The 18,591-nt window shown below is 45.7% G+C and overlaps 1 protein-coding gene across 9 annotated transcripts in view; it reads right to left on the reverse strand.

Moving 5' to 3' along the window:
• The window catches only part of slit2 (slit homolog 2 (Drosophila)), a 97,205-nt gene that overhangs the window by 26,421 nt on the left and 52,193 nt on the right, over window positions 1-18,591 (reverse strand). For all 9 annotated transcript variants that reach the window (XM_061679204.1, XM_061679202.1, XM_061679199.1 and 6 more), the window contains exons 5-11: window positions 8,358-8,429; window positions 7,621-7,692; window positions 6,166-6,237; window positions 5,869-6,032; window positions 4,017-4,152; window positions 831-902; window positions 630-701 (exon numbers count right to left, since the gene is read on the reverse strand). In XM_061679204.1, the coding sequence (XP_061535188.1) occupies window positions 630-701; window positions 831-902; window positions 4,017-4,152; window positions 5,869-6,032; window positions 6,166-6,237; window positions 7,621-7,692; window positions 8,358-8,429 (660 nt within the window). The remainder of the gene's footprint in view (window positions 1-629; window positions 702-830; window positions 903-4,016; window positions 4,153-5,868; window positions 6,033-6,165; window positions 6,238-7,620; window positions 7,693-8,357; window positions 8,430-18,591) is intronic.

The raw sequence follows: 18,591 nt of genomic DNA on the forward strand, positions 1-18,591 counted from the left end.
AAGGCATTCCCGAACTTAAAGCTTTCCCACCATGTTAGAAGCGCACAATTGTCATGGTAAAATGTGAGAGTGAAGGCACTGGAGGAATTACCAGAACGTTGGGGCTATAAACTGCGACATTAGCCCCAGCAATTGAGCCCTGCTGTGTAATGTTAATTGTGCTAATGCACATATTTTACATTGGAAAAATCTCACAGTAAGCCACCAAACAATAACGTCACAAAAAGTCTGTACTGTGTATAGAAGAGACGATGCGCTCATCTGGAATTACTTACAAATGCACTTAGTGTGAAATGTGGCCTTGCTTTGTAGAACACAAGGCGACCACTCTGTTGTCTGAATGGCAACGAGTTATTTGTACCTTCGGCCATCCAGCGGAAGAGCATTTCATTATTCAGCCTGTCACGACGGCAGCGATAGTAAGAAAGATACGTTATTTGCCGTCAATAAATCAAATCTCTCTCACCGATGACGTGGAATTGGATCATTTCCCGCAGCGCACGTTACGAACTCTCACTGCGCACTAGTGTGCTGCGACGCACCGGGCGGCATTTATTGATCGACATCGCACGTATGCCAACGAGCGCAACGTCACTGGCTTTTTAAAAAGCGCCACGGCGAGTACTTACAGCGAGTTGAGGGACCGCAGACCTTGGAAGGCATCCGGAGCCAACTCTGAAATCTGATTGTTGCTCAAGTCTCTGGAGAAAGCAAAACAGTGAAAAGAAAAGTGCAATTCATATTGAAAAAACACATTCTGTAGCGAGCAGTCCATGGCGTATGACTACAAAACTGGTCAGCGTGATTATCACATCTTCCCATCTACTCACATTCGTCGCAGTTTCTTATAGGAAGAAAAAGCCCCGGCTGGAATCACCTTGATGGCGTTCTGCTCCAGTCGTCTGGAACCAAACATCGGTAATTGAATTTAACGTTCAAATCGTTAATTAGGGCGCGTGCTTCGGAGGCCTCCGACAACGTGCAACGAGTCCCTTTGATGACAGCTGCCAAATTCTCGGAAGGGCCTCAAATGACAGAGCAGACAGTCATTTTCAAAACATTTCACATCACTGTGATTAGAGCGACCGTTTGCAAGCCAACCGTCGGAGTGTGCGAGTTTGTTTTCCATTTGCACTTCTGGGCTAGGCGGCGTTGCACTGCTGTGTGTTCACAGCGCTGTTGTGCCTCCACCGCGGAGGTTCAACAGCGTTTTGTGTGGTAGAATCCGCTTTGTGGAGGGTTTTGATGATATTCTAGTGCAGCAGGGGGGCCGTGATTGGATTTTGACAGGGATCCAGGAAACCAGTTCATCCCCAAAAAGCCAGGAATCAGCTCATATTTTCATCATTATTTTTAGCACATACATCATCATTATTAGATCCATATTCATTCATTTCGACCACCTCGACTATTAGTGGTAAAACGACGGCTCCAAAACACCAGTGGTTTGTTTTAAGTCGCCAAATGTGTGCGTATAGTCAGAGCACTATAATATTAGCGGTCGCCTGTCATAACCAAAGTATGAGTTCTTTTATTTTGTATTGAGTTACAACAATAACTTAGTATTAGTACAAAATCGCTGGAGACATGTCTGAGACCACATCATGTCACAGTATGTAAAAATGGGTTTTGGGGTTTCACAGCTGTCCACAAGAGAAGGTTGTTTGTCTAATCGTATTTTGTGGCGGCAGTGATGTCTCAGAAGTCAACTGGGATATAAAATCAGTTGAAGTCAGGCCCGTTCGAGTCCAACCCCACTTCCAATGAAGTTGGCACGTTGTGTTAAACGTAAATCAAAACAGAGTACATTTGATTTGCAAATCATGTTAGACCTATATTTAATCGAATAGACTACAAAGACAAGATATTTCATGTTCAAACTGATCCACTCGATTGTTCTTAGCAAATAATCATGAACTTAGAATTTGATGGCTGCAACGCGTTTCCAAAAAGCTGGGACAGGGTCATGTTTACCATTGTGTTGCATCACCTTTTTTTATTTTTAACAACATTCAAGAAACGTTCGGGAACTGAGGACACGAATTGTTGAAGCTTCGCAGGTGGAATTCTTTCCCATTCTTGCTCGATGTACAGCTTCGGCCGTTCAACAGTCCGGGGTCTCCGTTGTCGTATTTCACGCTCCATAATGCGCCGCACATTTTCAACGGGAGACACGTCTGGACTGCAGTCAGGCCAGTCTAGTACCCGCACTCTTTTACTACAAAGCCACGCTGTTGTAACACGTGCTGAATGTGGTTTGGCGTTGTCTTGCTGAAATAAGCAGGGGCGTCCGTGAAAAAGACTGGCAGCTTGGATGGCAGCATATGTTTCTCCAAAACCTGTGTGTACCTTTCAGCATTGATGGTGCCTTCACAGATGTGTAAGTGACCCATGCCATTGGCACTAACACAGCCCCGTACCATCACAGATGCTGGCTTTTGAACTTTGCGTCCATAACGGTCCGGATGGTTCTTTTCCTCTTTGGCCCGGAGGACACGACGTCCACAATTTCCAAAAACAATTTGAAATGCGGACTCGTGGGACCACAGAACACTTTTCATCTTCCATCTGAGATGAGCTCGGGCCCAGAGAAGCCGGCGGCGTTTCTGGGTGTTGTTGATAAATAGCTTTTGCTTTGCGTAGTAGAGTTTCAAGTTGCACTTACGGACGTAGCGGCGAACTGTATTGACTGACATTGGTTTTCTGAAGTGGTCCTGAGCCCACGCGGTGATATCCTTTACACATCGATGTCGGTTTTAGATGCAGCGCCGCCCGAGGGATCGAAGGTCACGGGCATTCAATGTCGGTTTTCGACCTTGCCGCTTACATGCAGTGATTTCTCCAGATTCTCTGAACCTTTTGAAATCCCTAAATTCCTTGCAATTGCACGTTGAGGCACATTGTCCTGAAACTGTTGGACTATTTTCTCACGCCCCATCTTTGCTTGTGAATGACTGAGCCTTTTCTACCCAATCACGGCACCCGCCTGTTCCCAATTCGCCTGTTCACCTGTGGGATGTTCCAAACACGTGTTTGAGGAGCATTCCTCAACGTTCGCACTCTTTCTTGCCACCTGTCCCAGCTTTTTGGGAACGTGTTGCAGCCATCAAATTCTAACTTCATGATTATTTGCTAAAAACAATCAAGTGGATCAGTTTGAACATGAAATATCTTGTCTTTGTAGTGTATTCAATGAAATATAGTTTGAACATGATTTGCACATGATTGTAATCTGTTTTTATTGATGTTTAACACAACATCCCAACTTCACTGGAACGGGGGTTTTGTAGTTTCCAATTCCCAGAGAAGTCACAGACAGATTGCTTTTTCAAATGTGTTGACTCAAACCTAATCTGTGAAGATAAATCCCAAAGTACATTCGGAGCATTAGCGTTAATAAACCAATATGACGAGGTAAGTGTGGTGACGTCTTTTATGGCTGCGAGTCAGATGGGATGCCGATAAATTATTCAATCCCTGAAAATATATTAGGGTCAACATCTGATGTTGAACGCGCCAGAGATTGAACAATTTCAAGGACAACCGTCACTTTCAGGAAAAGTATTTGGTCGCACAAAACGTTGGAGTTTGAAGTGACATCAGCCTCACTTCAACCAGGATTAAGCCTGAATTTTTTTTTACATTTATTCCAACAGAATTCATCATCGTCATGTCATTCACACATGCGAGGAGATTTCTGCCCACAGCTCCGTCGGTCTACCGAGTCCGCGTGCCACTTGAAATCCAGCGGCCGTGCTTTCAGACAAAGACGGGATCTCTTTTAATTCTTCGCCCCTCATCCCGTCATTACCGTCTTTAATCAGAGACGAGCCGCGTGACCGGGATTTCTCATTTCACAGCTCCGTGGTTTTACTCCACTGCGGCGAGAGAGACGCGTCGTGAACGAGAACGGCGTACCACGGACGGTGCGACAACGCAGCCGACGAGCAGCCGATCGACCCCGTTGCCGCGTCCGCGTTTATGCGTGCGTCGATGGAAAGTGAAGTGCGTCTTACATCTCGGTGATGGTTTCGGGGAGGTTGGTGGGTATTTCTGTCAGACTCTTGCCTCTGCAGTCCACAATGTTGTTGCTGCAGGTGCACGACTCGGGGCACTGCAACACGCTGCAGGACGAGGACGACGACTGGTAACCTGCGCGGAGACGCATGGTCAACATTACGCTTTAGAGGCGCAACCGTTCAGTGATCTCATTCATTGTCAAATTCATCAATAGCGACGGATGGTTCGGAGACCTTGTTTAACTTTCAATTGTCCAAATCCTTGGAATTTCACACTCTCAACAGTCTTTATGTTTCATCAAAATACAATTTGCAAACATCTTTTTTTTTTTACTTTGGAAGACAACAATCAATATTTTCTGACGTTTCAGACTAGACCGGTTTATCTTTTTGCATTTTCTGCACTGTCAATCTCAAATAATGTCCACATTTTGAATAAAGGAATGGAAATGAAAGAAAAATATAAAAAGCATCCATCCTATTCATTGAATAATTGAAGAAAAAATTAACAACAGATGAATCAATGATTCAAAATAATTGCGAGTTGCATCCCTGTTATGCTTTGCTGCCATAAATAAATCCCGCAGTGGAAAATCAAGCGGATAGAATTCAGTGAAGAGAATGAAAAAGGGAAACCGGAGAGAAGGAGCAAAAACACGTTTGCTTCTCTTCGGTCCACGAACACGCGCAAAGTGTGTGCGTAAAGCCAAAGCGGAATACTCGCCTTCATCCGCATCTTGAAAACGATGAGCCAGAGACGGTAAGGGAGAACAAAGAACACACAAATGGTTCGCAAAGCATGGAACGGTCAATACAGCCGGCAAAAAGTCAGCACATTCCAATACATTTCCTCCGCTCCATTTCGAAGAATATTTGGGATCAATATGGGAACACGGGGGCGGAGATCAATTGCACAATACCGCACGCGATAACAAACATTTCCACTCGCGATCGCACACCAAGTGAAAATGTACAACCTGAGAAACGTTTCGGGGGGTGATTGTGGCAAGGAAGCCGGACAACCTGGGGAAAAACCCCGCGCAAGCACGGGCGCAACCCGCTGAGCCCGCACACCAACGGAAGGAGCCGAGAGTCGAACCGCGAACCTCCGAACTGTGTGAGGCGCACATCCGAAGCGCTCCGCCAATATGCTGGCCAGAGATTGCAAATGATGTTTGGAATATGACAAACCCGACGGCGGTGTGGTCGAAATGTCAACCGTGATAGGCTGCAGCTCAGCCGCGACCCTCATGACGACAAGCGGTCGGGAAATGAGCGCTGGTGTCAGACTCAAGGCCCGGGGGCCACTTGCAGCCCGCCACATCATTTTATGTGGCCCGCAAATTCACAGCACGTGCGTCGACTTCCTTTCTTGCGAAAATATCAAAATTGCAGATTGTCTTCACTTGTAATAACGTTGCCATATTGCAAGCATCTTCTATTACCAAGCACACTTTTAAAAAGAAATGTAATAATAGTTGGAAAACGTGTTTTTATAGGTTTCTGATTTCAAAAGTAATTATCCGTCAATTTGTCGCGTATGTGTAATTATATGAGGTGATAATTCATCGATACAGGTACACGGTCGAGGGAACGTGGCCCGTGACAAAAATGATGTCTCTGCGGATGTTCTGAACTCCTGTTTCCCAGCCAGTATTGTACGGAGCTAAATATCTCTGCCATAGTGTCGGTAAGCAGCGCCTCTGCTGGTTGAACCCAAGTTCAACCAGCAGAGGCTTCGAGACCCGATTCACCAACGATCAATTAAACAAGCAAATTCTTCGTATATTATCGATTATTACAGTCGAGACGTCCCAATCGAGCCTGCGTGACTAATGGTCCGACTCACCGGTGCAGACAAACTCCTTCTTCTGCACTTCTGCGACATTGTGGCCCCTCAAGTGCGGCGGGGACATGCATTGCGTGTAGAGTCCCAGACGGGGGCGCTGCCGCAGCCACTCCGACAGCCAGGCCACGTGGCAGTCACATTGCAGGTTGTTGGAGTGCAGGCGACTGAGGGAACGGTGGGGGGTGGGGGGGCAACGGATTTGAGCATGTGCGGGAACACGGGGGCGGAGATCAATTGCACAAACAAGCAGGCCGAGGTGAGCGCTCCGCCTCGGGGGGCCGGGGGCGGGTGACTTACAAGGTCCGAAGCTTGGGCATGTGGTTGAAACTGGCCACCGACAGCCGGCTGATGTTGTTGTTGTTGAGGGTGCTGAGGAGAGAGGAGGACAACGTCACTGTCGTTCCCATTTCCTCGTCACCGTCATAAAATCCAGCCTCGTTACGCTTCCCGGTCCGCCCAAACGAGGAAAATGGAGGAAGGATGGACGCAAGGGCCACTTTGACACTTTTTGACTTGAATTGATCAAACATGCAAAAATTCATCCAGAGTGAATATAAAAAGTTGAAACCACAGTTCAGAGGCCAGGTTTGGGGATTAAAAAAAAAAAAAAAAAAATGAAACAAAGACAAATCCTTTTTTTTTTACCGTGTTACCTATTACTCAATTTAGACACAAAACTGAGATCATGTGGTAGCACAACTGTGCACACCCTCTTGTAACTGATTCACCCCACAATTCATATGTACAGCCTCTTGGTCACGTTACTGTAATAGTGAAAAATGTTTGCAAATGTTTGATCTTGGTCTCATTTTTATATATCTATATATAGATATATACAAAAATCTGGCCTTTGCACAGGGGTGTGTCGGGTTCTTATACCCACTGCACATCACAGCTTCACCACTGGAACAGATCTGGCCTCGTACTGAGTAGAGCTCCACATTCTGAAGCGAAACCTTTCGCAATCTTTCGGAAGTTGACCGGGTTTTTGAGGAACATTAAGATGATATGTTCACAAATCAGAAGATGGAGAAAGTGGAGGAAGGCATCTTTTGCTTCTGAATCAGAATGATCTTTATTCGCTGTTATGAAGAAAGATGCTCCTATTTTAGTCGTGAATTAGTTTCTTTGCATAGCTAGAAAATGGCTCTATAAAAAAACGGTCGCGGTCGTCGTCGTAGTGGTCAGGGTCGTCGCAGCCACGGGGAATGTGAGGGTCACAACTCCTCACTTTTTTGACACCGACACTTTTCACACCATGTCAAATGTGATTTTTACTCCATAGCGTGGGCCGCTAAGAAATGGAAGGCGGGCCGCCAATGGCCCCCGAGCCATAGTTGGGGCAGAGAGCAAAGCCATTAGAATTTCATTGAACAAATATTATTGGACCATTTGTCTCCATTTCCACAATTCGAATATGATCTAGACAGAATATAAAGCATATCATTTGCCTCCAGTAACATGAATTGTCCTGCAACGCCACTAAAAAGGTCAAATCTTCTGATTCCGTCTGCAGTACTTCCGGAAAGAAATGCTTCAAGAAATAATTCTGGAAAATGTATACTCACTCTGTGTCTGCTAATTTACAATATCAATGATCATTGTCATTATTATCATGACTATATATATATATATATATATATATATATATATATATATAATGTCAAGAGGATAATGAGTGTCGATTCTAAATATGTTTCTAATAATTGTGTTTTTGTGCCGCTTATCCGAACGAGATAAAGCGTTACTCACAGCACTTCCAGGTCGCGTAAGGCTCTGAAGGCGCCGTCCTCGATGCAGCCGATGTGGTTGTAGTCCAGCTGGCTGTACGCATGCGCACACAAAAGACAGAAGAGACGCTTTGTTTTCTTCAGTGCTAAGATGCCTCTCGCAGAGAGGAAGTGCGTATGTTTGTTCCAAATGGAAATACAGTTTCTTTTGTCTCCACAGCTCTTTGTTTTTTGCAGGCGTTATTCCTTCGATATGATGCTTCATTTGTACGCCTCAGCCTTTTCCTCTCTCTCTCTCTCTCTCTCTCTCTCTCTCTCTCTCTCTCTCCCCCTCTTTCTTTATATACACACAGACAGACAATTGCCTGTCTATTTATTATAATTGCAGAACCTTTCAAGAGAATTATCTGATGTTGAACAATCCACATTTACAAAAACACCGCTGTGCAAATGACTTTACCTGCAAAATCGACAACAATTATCTTTAATCATCAGAACTCTGATTGAGGCAAAACAGAGATAAAACAACTGCGGCAATGCCAGTGAGATACACACACACATTTAACGATCAGTCAATACAGCAAGCAGGAGGCACATGACATTTGAGGCGATTAAATATTGATGCACAGGCACATTTGTAAACATGGGGGCGACATGCGCAAGGCACACACACACGCACGCACGCACACACGCACGCACGCACGCACGCACGCACGCACGAGAACATGCAAACATTTTTGCCAAGCGGCGCCAACTTACAGATTCTTTATTTCCACAGCTCCCCTGAAGGCTTTCCTGGGCACCCCTTGAATCTGGTTCTCGCTGAGGTCACTGGTGAGAGCGAAAGGTCAGGCGGGGAGACGGAGAGAGGACGACAAAACGGGCCGCAGGGTTATTAATGCCGAGCCGTCTCGGAGACCCTCGTTTATCGCGCTAGCTCTGGCAAATGCAGCAGGAAAGCTGCAGAGAATACAAAAGACTCCTTTCCAAAAGCAGGGGTGGGGGTGTTAGTCAGTACACCATCTGCATTTGGACACACACATAAATGTTATTTGGCTCTGAAAATCCAACATCAGGTCAACAACAGTAAATGTTCAGACCACCTTGAGGGGGCGCTAGCGACCTCCGATCACCTGCGGGAAGCTTTCCGTGCTGCCTTCAGACCGACCGATGTGCGAACGGGGGCATACGTGTGAACAAGTTTGGTTTTTGGTTTTTTTAAGCCACTTTAACTACGCTTGATAAAAACATTCCATTTAGTGCAGTCAGGGACACACACGAGAGCGATCTAAGTCCATGCGGTGATCTAATATATCTGATCGGATATAATTCCGTCTATGAAATCTCCCTTCTCATCGATTGGAAACACAAAAACGGGACGGGCTAATTGCCGTCTAGTGCAAGAGAATTTAATGCTTCGGCCTGTCGCTATATGTTGCTTTAGTTAGAAGGACAAAGATGCATTGGTGGTATTCAATAAAGAATTGAAAGATCAATTACAGCTGAAATCTGCAGTTTAAAAAAAAAAAAAAAAAAAAAAAAAGGTTAAAACTGCCACCTGACTGCAGGATATTATTAAAATGATGTTTTGAAAAAAACATCCCTCTGTCGCCCCATCGAATGACTCAAATTTCATTTCAATTATTATTTTCAAACTTGTCAGACCAGGACAGTAATAGCCAATCAGAGAGTGTAGTGACGGGAGGCGGAAAACGAAATCTTGCTAGCATTTTGAAAACCTGCATATTTACTTGAAGTTAAATGAAACAATTTCCTGCGGCACCCCTGATAATCTGTCACAGCACTCGCTGGCCGGGAACCGTAGCGATAGATTGTGCAGACGTACCTCGTGTCGTGGTCAGTGTCTATGGCACGCGGATGCAGATGCGAATAAATCCCCCGTCAGTGACCTCGTGCCGCCGAGAACGGACGCGGCTGCGTGGAGTCGGGCCAAAGTGGAGGAAAAAAAGGCCCGAGAAGCGCCTCGCCCTGCGTTGACGTCGTCAGCCGTCGGGATAATCCGCGCCGCGTTCCAGACAGACTATTTGACCTTTCACCGCACCGCTGACCCCCAGCTCTCGACCCCTACGACCTCTGGCGTGCTAATCGGCTAACGGCGAATGCCCAGTGACATTCCTTCCATTCTCGAGTCTGCGGTTTTACAATTAGGCAGTCGGGCATCATCCCACTCGTGCGCCTGCCGCTCCGGCTGCGTTTTTGAAGCATGAGCACAAACGTCGCGAAAATAACGTAGGATTCAGAACGCCTAAGAGCGAATGTGGGTCCGCTTAAAGTCAAGCGCGTCAACCGAAAAGTAAAGCCGCCGTGAGACTTCAGGATGTTGATTGACAGATGAGACAAGCACAACTTTCTCAGATAACTCCGGCAGATTTGACACGCTTTAAGGAAATAAACCAACGTTCCGTGACTGAAGAATGAGACGCAAAACCGCAGCAGTGACATCCGGCGTCAACAACCGTCTTGCGTATTCATAAATGGGCTACCAGTTCTCCTGAAATGACAAAATTCCTCAACATTCATGAATAATGATGCTCATCTCGGTTTAGGCACTGCTAATGTTTGTGATTTCTCACAATAATTGTCAGTGAAATCGATTTTACATTTGTAAAGGATCACTTCTAGCACATTGCAAGGAAATCACAACGTCCCGTCACCGGTGAGTTATGTTTGGAACAGGCCCGCGGGCTCCTCATGCGCTGCTTGCCTTTGGGGATTGTGCAGCACTTGAATTGATTTCAAAATGAAATCAATAGTCCAAGACACTCATGATGACGGCACAAATGAAGATGTTTGGAAACGTTAGGAAATCGCCGGTTGTCACACCCGAACACGAAGACACTGCCGACGGGCACGCGGCGAGCCGAAGGAGCCGAAGCATGTGATTGATTGAGTCGGAGTCCGCAGGAATGAAGCCACTTTCAGCCCAGTTAGGAAAAGGACTTCTTCGGGTTTGAAGGGTGGATTTTCCTCCTCAGTTTGCCTTCTTTGAAAACATTTTTGGGGGAATGTCAAAAGCACAACTTTTCCTCACTCACACTCGGTGGCTTCTTTTTCTTTCACCTCTCTCGCCTCCACATTCTCCTTTTTTTCACCCCACTCTTCCTCTTTCTCCTAATTTGGCCTGTTTTTTAAGACTTCCCCGAGGTTTAACCCCTAACCCCTGCCCCCCCATGTGCCTAAACTGGGAGGTTACCTTCATTAAAAGAGGCTCCAACTGAGCCCAGGGTGTGTGTGTGGTTTTTTGTTTGATCAAACCGGAGGTATGAAAGCCACACAGGAACTAGATCACGCTGCCAAGCTAGGAACCCCCTCGGAAAGTGGAAGCGCTCCCCCCGGCGCGCACGTACGCATGGACACAGCGTACGTTGCTAAAACAGACTTGCGCACGCTTTCCCCACCGCACACGTCCACGCTGCAGGGATCGGTTTTCAACATTACAAAACGGACGGCAAAGAGAAACAAATGTGACGCTGACGATCGCAGAAGGAAAAAAAACAGCGCACGTTTCTGTCCTGGACCCTCAGTAAAACACCATAAAAGCGGGAAAGCTGACATTGTTCAAAAACAACAAAAGGAAAGGGAATCAACAGCGCAAAGCGGGTGAATTAATTTGGTGAATTTGTTGACTCGTCTTCAGCAATTGTCTCTCGTCGCCAGCGTGTTTCTGTCGTCAACCTCGGCCACATCCCACCGAGTTTGAATCATTTCAATTTCACCCAAAAGGATTGACTCTCATTATCCATTGGTTAACTCACTCCAAACTAGCAAGACAGTTCAGAATGTTCAGAAATGTTATTTCAAAACATTGTCGGAGAGTTCATGATTGATGATGGAGTAGGGCTGTCAAGATCGAATCTTTTTCGACTCGATTATCCTATCGATAGTTCTCCGAGTAATCGCCACCCCCGATTTTGTTTGTACAACTAAAAAGCAGGTCAAAAGACGTAAGAAATGCAAACTACCATTCGGCTCACTCAAACACCACGTTACATGTACATCGCACATCTCATCGGGTCTTCAAACTCACTTACATTTGCTCCTCTGTCGTTTTTGGCCAAGTTTATCAGCGGCTCAACACTGCGCCCGTCTGGAATAAATGTCCGTGTCAAACTGGTTCCGGCAGAACTTTGTTTTTCTTTTCTTTTCTTTTTTTCCCCCGGCGGAGCTTCGAGGCCGAAATACTGCGTTGACTGATCTCTGGAGTCAACTTAGGCAATTATTAGGTGATTGGCTCTTTTTCCCGCCGGCCCTACGACGGAGCCAGCTTTGGGAAGAGGGGGCACGTTCAAAGCGCGAGGGAACGGATCGTGCTCGGCACGTTCGACTCGAATCGGGATCTGATCAACTGCTCGATAGTCTGCGTCGGTGGTGGGAAGTAACCAATTACAAATGCTTTGTCATTATACTTTTCAGGTATTTCTCTGCCGACCTTTCACTTTTACTCCTGATATTTGAAAAGGGATATCTTCTGCATGTTCTGCTAATCCACTCCTTACTTTGTCAAACGATGCTTACTTATTGCTTGAGTAATCTTTCGATCTTGATTGATTGTAATAATAAACAATCCTCCTGCGGATTAATGTGATTGTTACTGTATATTGACTTTTTTTCTCCCCTTTGAGTATGTTTTTCTCATCTTTGGTGTGTGTGTGTGCATGCATGCATGCTTGTGTGTGTGTGTCAGAGTCAGGTCTCCCCTGCTTGGAGCTTAGTGCTGCTTTTCTTGTCTTTTGAGTCTTTTGAGCGTGAGAGGGGCTTTCGACGCCCTGTGTGTCTTCGAAGAGACCCGGCGATGAAAGAGCGCCACTCAGTTCTCACACATGCACCCCTCATCATCGCCCCCGCTCCCCCGCTTCCTCTCTCACACTGGACACAACTCGCACGCACGGGCCCTCGTGCTTACTGTTCGGCAGTTTCTGAAACTCTTTTGTCTGCGACCTCACTGTCACGAGCTTCTTCCCATGAGGATTCCCGTGTGTGGCGGAGTGCAGGTGGAAGTTGGCAGAGCAGGAAACTAATCATCTTGTTCAAATCCCTTTGGGAGACCTTAATCCTATTAAGTGTAAGAATGTGTGAATGGGCAAAGAGCAGAGCTGTAAAGAGTAAAAGGAGGAGAAAAGAGGACGGTGACATTGGGATGGAGAGCTTTGGGCACTTGTACACGTCGGGATGGCCTGCGAGACCAACCAGCATTTGTGCGAGTGTGTATGCGCGTGCGTGTCCTTCAGCTAATTCGGAGAGAATCTGCATGAAGCGGACCCCCAAAGATCACACTAGTGTCAGCAATTAGGAGGAGAAGGACTCCCAAAGAAAAGGGAGGAGACAAACTGATATTGTGGAAAGTTGCTCTCTAAGCGCGTGCACCATCATAGGGGATCACTCTTAAACACAACACGACCCAAAAAAACAGGTGCGAAAAAACGTCTTTCTACCGTCAACCAGTTGTTATGCACAAATGCACGCGCGCGCACACCGTCCCCTTCTCAACGAAAATATCGACTTGTTTGTCGAACGACGGATGCGCCCACGTCGTCGTCTGCATCTCTCATTTGCCGTCATGCATCGCATTCATAGGTGTGACGGTTGCCATGGCTACTGCACCCAGGCTGGACACCTTGTGGGGGTCCTAGTGCCCCCTGCGCCTGGCGACCCGCCCTAATCGTGTGAAAAATGTGCGCGTGTGCGTATTGCGCCATGCTCTTGTACGTCTTTAAGCGTCATCTGGCAACAGACACATTTGCGGTGACTTCATCGCTGTGACGAATAAACCCTGAAATAATAATCATATCATAATAATAATAATCATAGAAATATCCTCACATTCATCTATTATTATATTTAAATGGATCTTAACTTTACACCCATTTGAAACGATACCTGACTTGAATTCATATTTGATTATAACCATTTGCAGTTTGTTACGATCAAAAATGTTGCCGTTATTGTTCTTAACTAACAAGATACCACAGAGTAAAAGCAAAAAAAAAATCAAATGAAAATGCTGAAGTAGACAAAGGTCCCATGCCACCCAAATCTTGTTTTAACGTACAGTTAACGTACATAACGTAGGTCAAAATGAGCGCGTGACGTGGTTTAAGTTGGACATCAATGCAGCTTGTCGATTGAATGCAAAGGCAATAAACGGCGTAAGGCTTGCAAAACGACCCGATCGGATTTCCGAGATAGTCGCCAATTATTCACGTACCCGCCCACCTGGTGGTTGGTACCCACCCACTCAACTCAGATGAACGCCAACACGGCATAAGCGGGTTTTAAGCAAGCACGAGCCGTGCAAATACAGCCTATTAAGTATACACTTGTCGTGTTTTACAAAAATAATGAGCTATCTTTTTCACGACACTGCGGAGGAAATATCACTGTGGGCAAAATGTGCGATGAACGTCGTGCAGCGGTTATGTTGGAGCGAATGAAGCGGAGGACGAGGCGGCGAGCTGGCAGAACCTCCTGTTCACCCGCGACCCCTTGCAGGTCGCGTTGCCAACAATCCCGTAAACGCTTGGCGGATTCTGCTTTACAATGATCGTAAGACAGACGCCACATCCAACGAAGCAAACGCGACATTGCTATGAACGCTTGGCCGTCAATAGTGCGCATTATACATAGGTATAGGGGTAAATGGGGTGGTGGTGGGTGGGGGAATCACATTTTATAAATGTATGCCGCCATCTAGTAGTTATGAAAAAGCTGTACACTTTCATTCCAAAATGCCACCGCCACCAAGTGGTTATAAAAAAAGTGTAGCCTACACTTTCATTCCAATATGACGGGTACGTATGACTGCATATATGTACAGTTGTGCTCATAAGTTGCAACAAAAATATGAGCACAACTGTGTGTTTTCTCATTTACGAAATAAAAGTAGGGCTGTGAAAAATAGATCTTGTATAGCGTGCGCTGCAGCACGTGGACACTTTCTTTTCAGCGCAGAGGACACGTTAGTCAGCGGTCTGAGAGCATGACATCACACCAAATGTTTGCACATATAATTACAGACGAGTGAGGAATACATCTGTCGTTTGCGCACACACGACTAACGGACGGATGCGCAGTAATTACATGGCCATGCTACGAACTTCTAATGACGACATTTACTGTACGCACACGTCGGCTTCTGCAGGCACCTGCAGAATCAGCACCACCCGGAAAATGTCCCGTCATCAGTTTTCCAGATGGGGAGCGCTCCAGCATCTTGGCGACCCTCAACAAGGTCAACGCTACAGAGAATGGATGGATGGATGGACGGATGGAGGGATGGACGGGATGGAGGGAGGGAGGGAGAGTCTCCATGAAGTTTCTCCGACAATAAAGGAAGTGCGAGTGGTGGAGCTGACGGTCTTAAATAAGTTCGGCTTTATGACACCATAAAGATTTCTATGACATTTTTATTGTGTGGGAAGCATGGGAACTATGCCCTGTGCAAACACTTTTGTGTGTGTGTGTGTGTGTGTGTGTGTGTGGAATACGTCAATAAAAATGAAACAACCACACTTGCACAGTAGATAACTTGGGAGTTTTTGGCTCCCAGAATAGAAAAAGGAGACAGAGGTTTTTACACCCAGCGCTAAGGATGGACGTAATAATCACTTCAACGAGTGATCATTAAGAATTCTGGAGTGCTTTCCTTTTGTAGACATCACGCATCCCGATGTTAATGCAGTCAGTGGGCAAATTCTTGATAAAGATCTTCTTTTGAATCACTTTGGATCGTGCAGGTGTACCTCATGAAAGGTCCAGTAAATTGACAAGTCCTCACGTGTCAGTCCCTCGCTGTCCTTGGATGCATCCTTCACTTTGGGCCCTACTTTGCCTCATCGTCACCGCCGGCTCGCGGCCGCTTCCCTGTGTAATGAGCCCGACGAGGTTAATGATGGCATTCCACTGCTGCCGTCCGCCTTTATGAGTCAACGGCGCTCAATCTCAAACCTACACGCTGACTATGATAGGGTGTGTGTGTGTGTGTGTGTGTGTGTGTGTGTGTGTGAATTTAAAGAACCAGCTCAGCACTAAAAGCCAATGTACTGCGGCCTCTGCCTGGTTGAGTGTCCAAAACACACAAAGGATGTAGACACCGAGCGACGCACCGCAGCTAAAAGAGCCACGGCTGCACGGCCTGCCAGACCACTTGGTGGCCACATGACATCATATCCTTTTCCTGTTTGCCTTTGAGATGCTCTATACTACCTCGAAGAGAGAAATTGTTTGTGACGGCGCACAGACACACGGCTGACCATTCGCGTGTTAGGCGAAGTGCGTGCGTGCGTGTGTTTTGCAGCCGCATCTTTGACCTGATCTGTCACAAACTCCATGACCCAAAAAAACGGAGCTCCCATCATTCCCATTGTACACGGCAGACAATGACTGAGACGATGCCAGTGTCTCACTGCCTTCGACGTATTGTTGCACTACCTACAAATATCCGTTTTCTTCCCGTGCGATTAGTTTCATCTATCAATCCCAAAGGCAGCAAGCATCCTGCCCCTCACTCACTCGTGTCATCCATCAGTCATCCCCTCATTCTCTTCCGACGTCATCCTGCTTCCTGCTCAAGCGCCAGACCCAAAGAATGAAGATGACAGTTGCAGCGGCTGAAATTTGAAGACGGTGAGAGGGAATCCAGTCGATGGTGTCCTCACGTTCATCTTGGAGCGCTGAATCACATTCAGAGTCTTTATGCTCTTTCGGGCGGGATCTGTAAACAAGCCTTAAGGCTTAAAAAGGGATTTCAATCATTTAACCAATACCAAATAAGAAGAATTTCCCTGGAGCGTTCTCAGTGTGATTGACAGCTGAGCTCTGGAAGAGAGCCTTTGCGGTTCAGGGGAATTTGTCAGGAATGAAGGGCAAAGTAGCATCGTAGTGGCATAACCGCAGTGTGTGTGCGTGGAGCCAAAGGTGCGGAGGAGCGCGAGGCATTTACTCCGTTACATTCACTCAAGTAACATTTTGGATCAATTGGACGGGTCGGAGTAGTTTTAATGAGGCATGCTCGAGTATGTATGTTAAGAAGAAACTATACTTTGACTCTGTTCCAATAATCTACATGCCGCTCGCTTACTTTCATGCAACAATAATGGCTTGCGTGATCGATTTTGAGACTTTTGTTTTCGACAACACAAGAAAGTCACATGTCCGCACACAAAGTCTTCGATTGGGCTTCGCGGGCCAATCAAAGTGAGTCGTGACAACTCGTGTTTATGTTAAAGACTACAAAAAACAACAGCTTTAACGTGCAGCGTAGCTTTATCACTGCCCAAACTTTGAAATTTCAGCCCACTTCTAACTTGAGAAAACACCTTCCACTAAGTTGCACATGTTTTGGCTGTCATATGGCAGCATTAGCACTAGTTTATGGTCCCAAGTAACTGTAAAACATGTTCTCTCTCTCTCTCTCTCTCTCTCTCTCACATGCACACAGACTTAATATGTCTGGTCAGCAAACAGCTTGTTCATTCAGTCATTTTAGTGGATAATGCAAATTATGTTTCTGTAAGACCTTGTGCACGTACTTCAAAATTGAAATGGTGGCAGGTGTGTGTGGACTCCCATTGAACATGAGTTTGAATGTGATCCACTACTTCTGAACACACAAGAGGGAGTGCATCCTTGGTTGCAGATTTATTTTATTTAAACTTCAGTCAAAGACCAGTTAAAACAGAACATCTCTTTTGCAATGGTGACCTGGCCAAGAAGGCGGAAAGTTAAAAGTCAAGTCCGAGTCAATCACATTCAAGTTTATTTCAGTTGTTTATTTTTACCTCCCCTCTCAAAAATCAGCCGAGTTGTACAAATTCTACGTGACATTAATGGTGGAAAAAGTTTTTAAATGATTTATCTTGGTCAAAAATCTTTTCCAACACAAAAACCTGTCATTTGAAGAGGGGTGTGTATACTTTTTATATCCAGTGCAGCCTTGTTCCTGTTTTTGCAATCTGCCTACAGTATTGTGCGGTTTCCAAAGTGGAAGCAATATAGTACAACATGCGTTTGCATGTCGTCCCCGTGCCTGCGTGGCTTTTCTCCGGGCACTCCGCTTTCCTCCCGCATCCCAAAAACACGACTCTAAATTGGCCGTAGGTGTGAACGTGTGCGCCAATGGTCGTTTGTTTCTGTGTGCCCTGCGATTGGCTGGAGACCGGTTCAGGGTGTATCCAGCCCGCGACCGGCGTGAGGAGAAGCCGAACGGAAGATGAATGAACGAATGAATGTTTTAGATTAAGCGATATATTTCAGAAAGATCTGAATTTGCACATTCGGATTTGATTTATTTTTATTTTATTTGATGTTCACGCTCTGATTTAAAAAAAAAAAATTAATAATCAGAAGTTACTCTACTTACTGAGTACTTGAGTAGTTTTGTACTCAAGTCATTATTTGGAGGACTACCTTTTACTGAGTCATTTTGTTCTAAAGTAACAGTACTCTGACTTACTCTTATTCCACCCACCTCTGCGTGTGCGTTTGTGTGGGAAACCTGTCATGTTTTGTACATACTTATAAATAAACCTTAAAAACTGGTAAATAATCACACAAGGATAAACACACACACACACACACACACGCACGCGCGCGCGCGTCATGAGGCTTCATGATTCAAACTGTCTATTTGCAGCACTTGGAGTTCACATTTTCCAACCACAGAAGCTCTTGCTTACAATAGTTCAACATTCGCCCTGAGAAAAATGTCAACTCATTTTCAAACATGCAGCGAAATGACACAATAAGCATAGGAAGGTGTTTACTGTACATCCACGCATAAAAGTGCACTCTGCACTAATGTATCCCCAAAAGGACAATTGTGGCACTTCATGGTAAATGTACCTTTTCAGGGCCAAAATGTACATGTAAAGTAGTATATTCCCCAAAAGTTAAGTCTCAAAATGTCTACTTGTACTTTTCCAAGTATGTAGTTGAACTTTTTTCTTTTCATTTTACTGAAGTGGATTTTCACTTT

Source organism: Phycodurus eques, chromosome 6 (genome assembly GCF_024500275.1).
Source record: "Phycodurus eques isolate BA_2022a chromosome 6, UOR_Pequ_1.1, whole genome shotgun sequence".
NCBI lineage: Eukaryota > Metazoa > Chordata > Actinopteri > Syngnathiformes > Syngnathidae > Phycodurus > Phycodurus eques.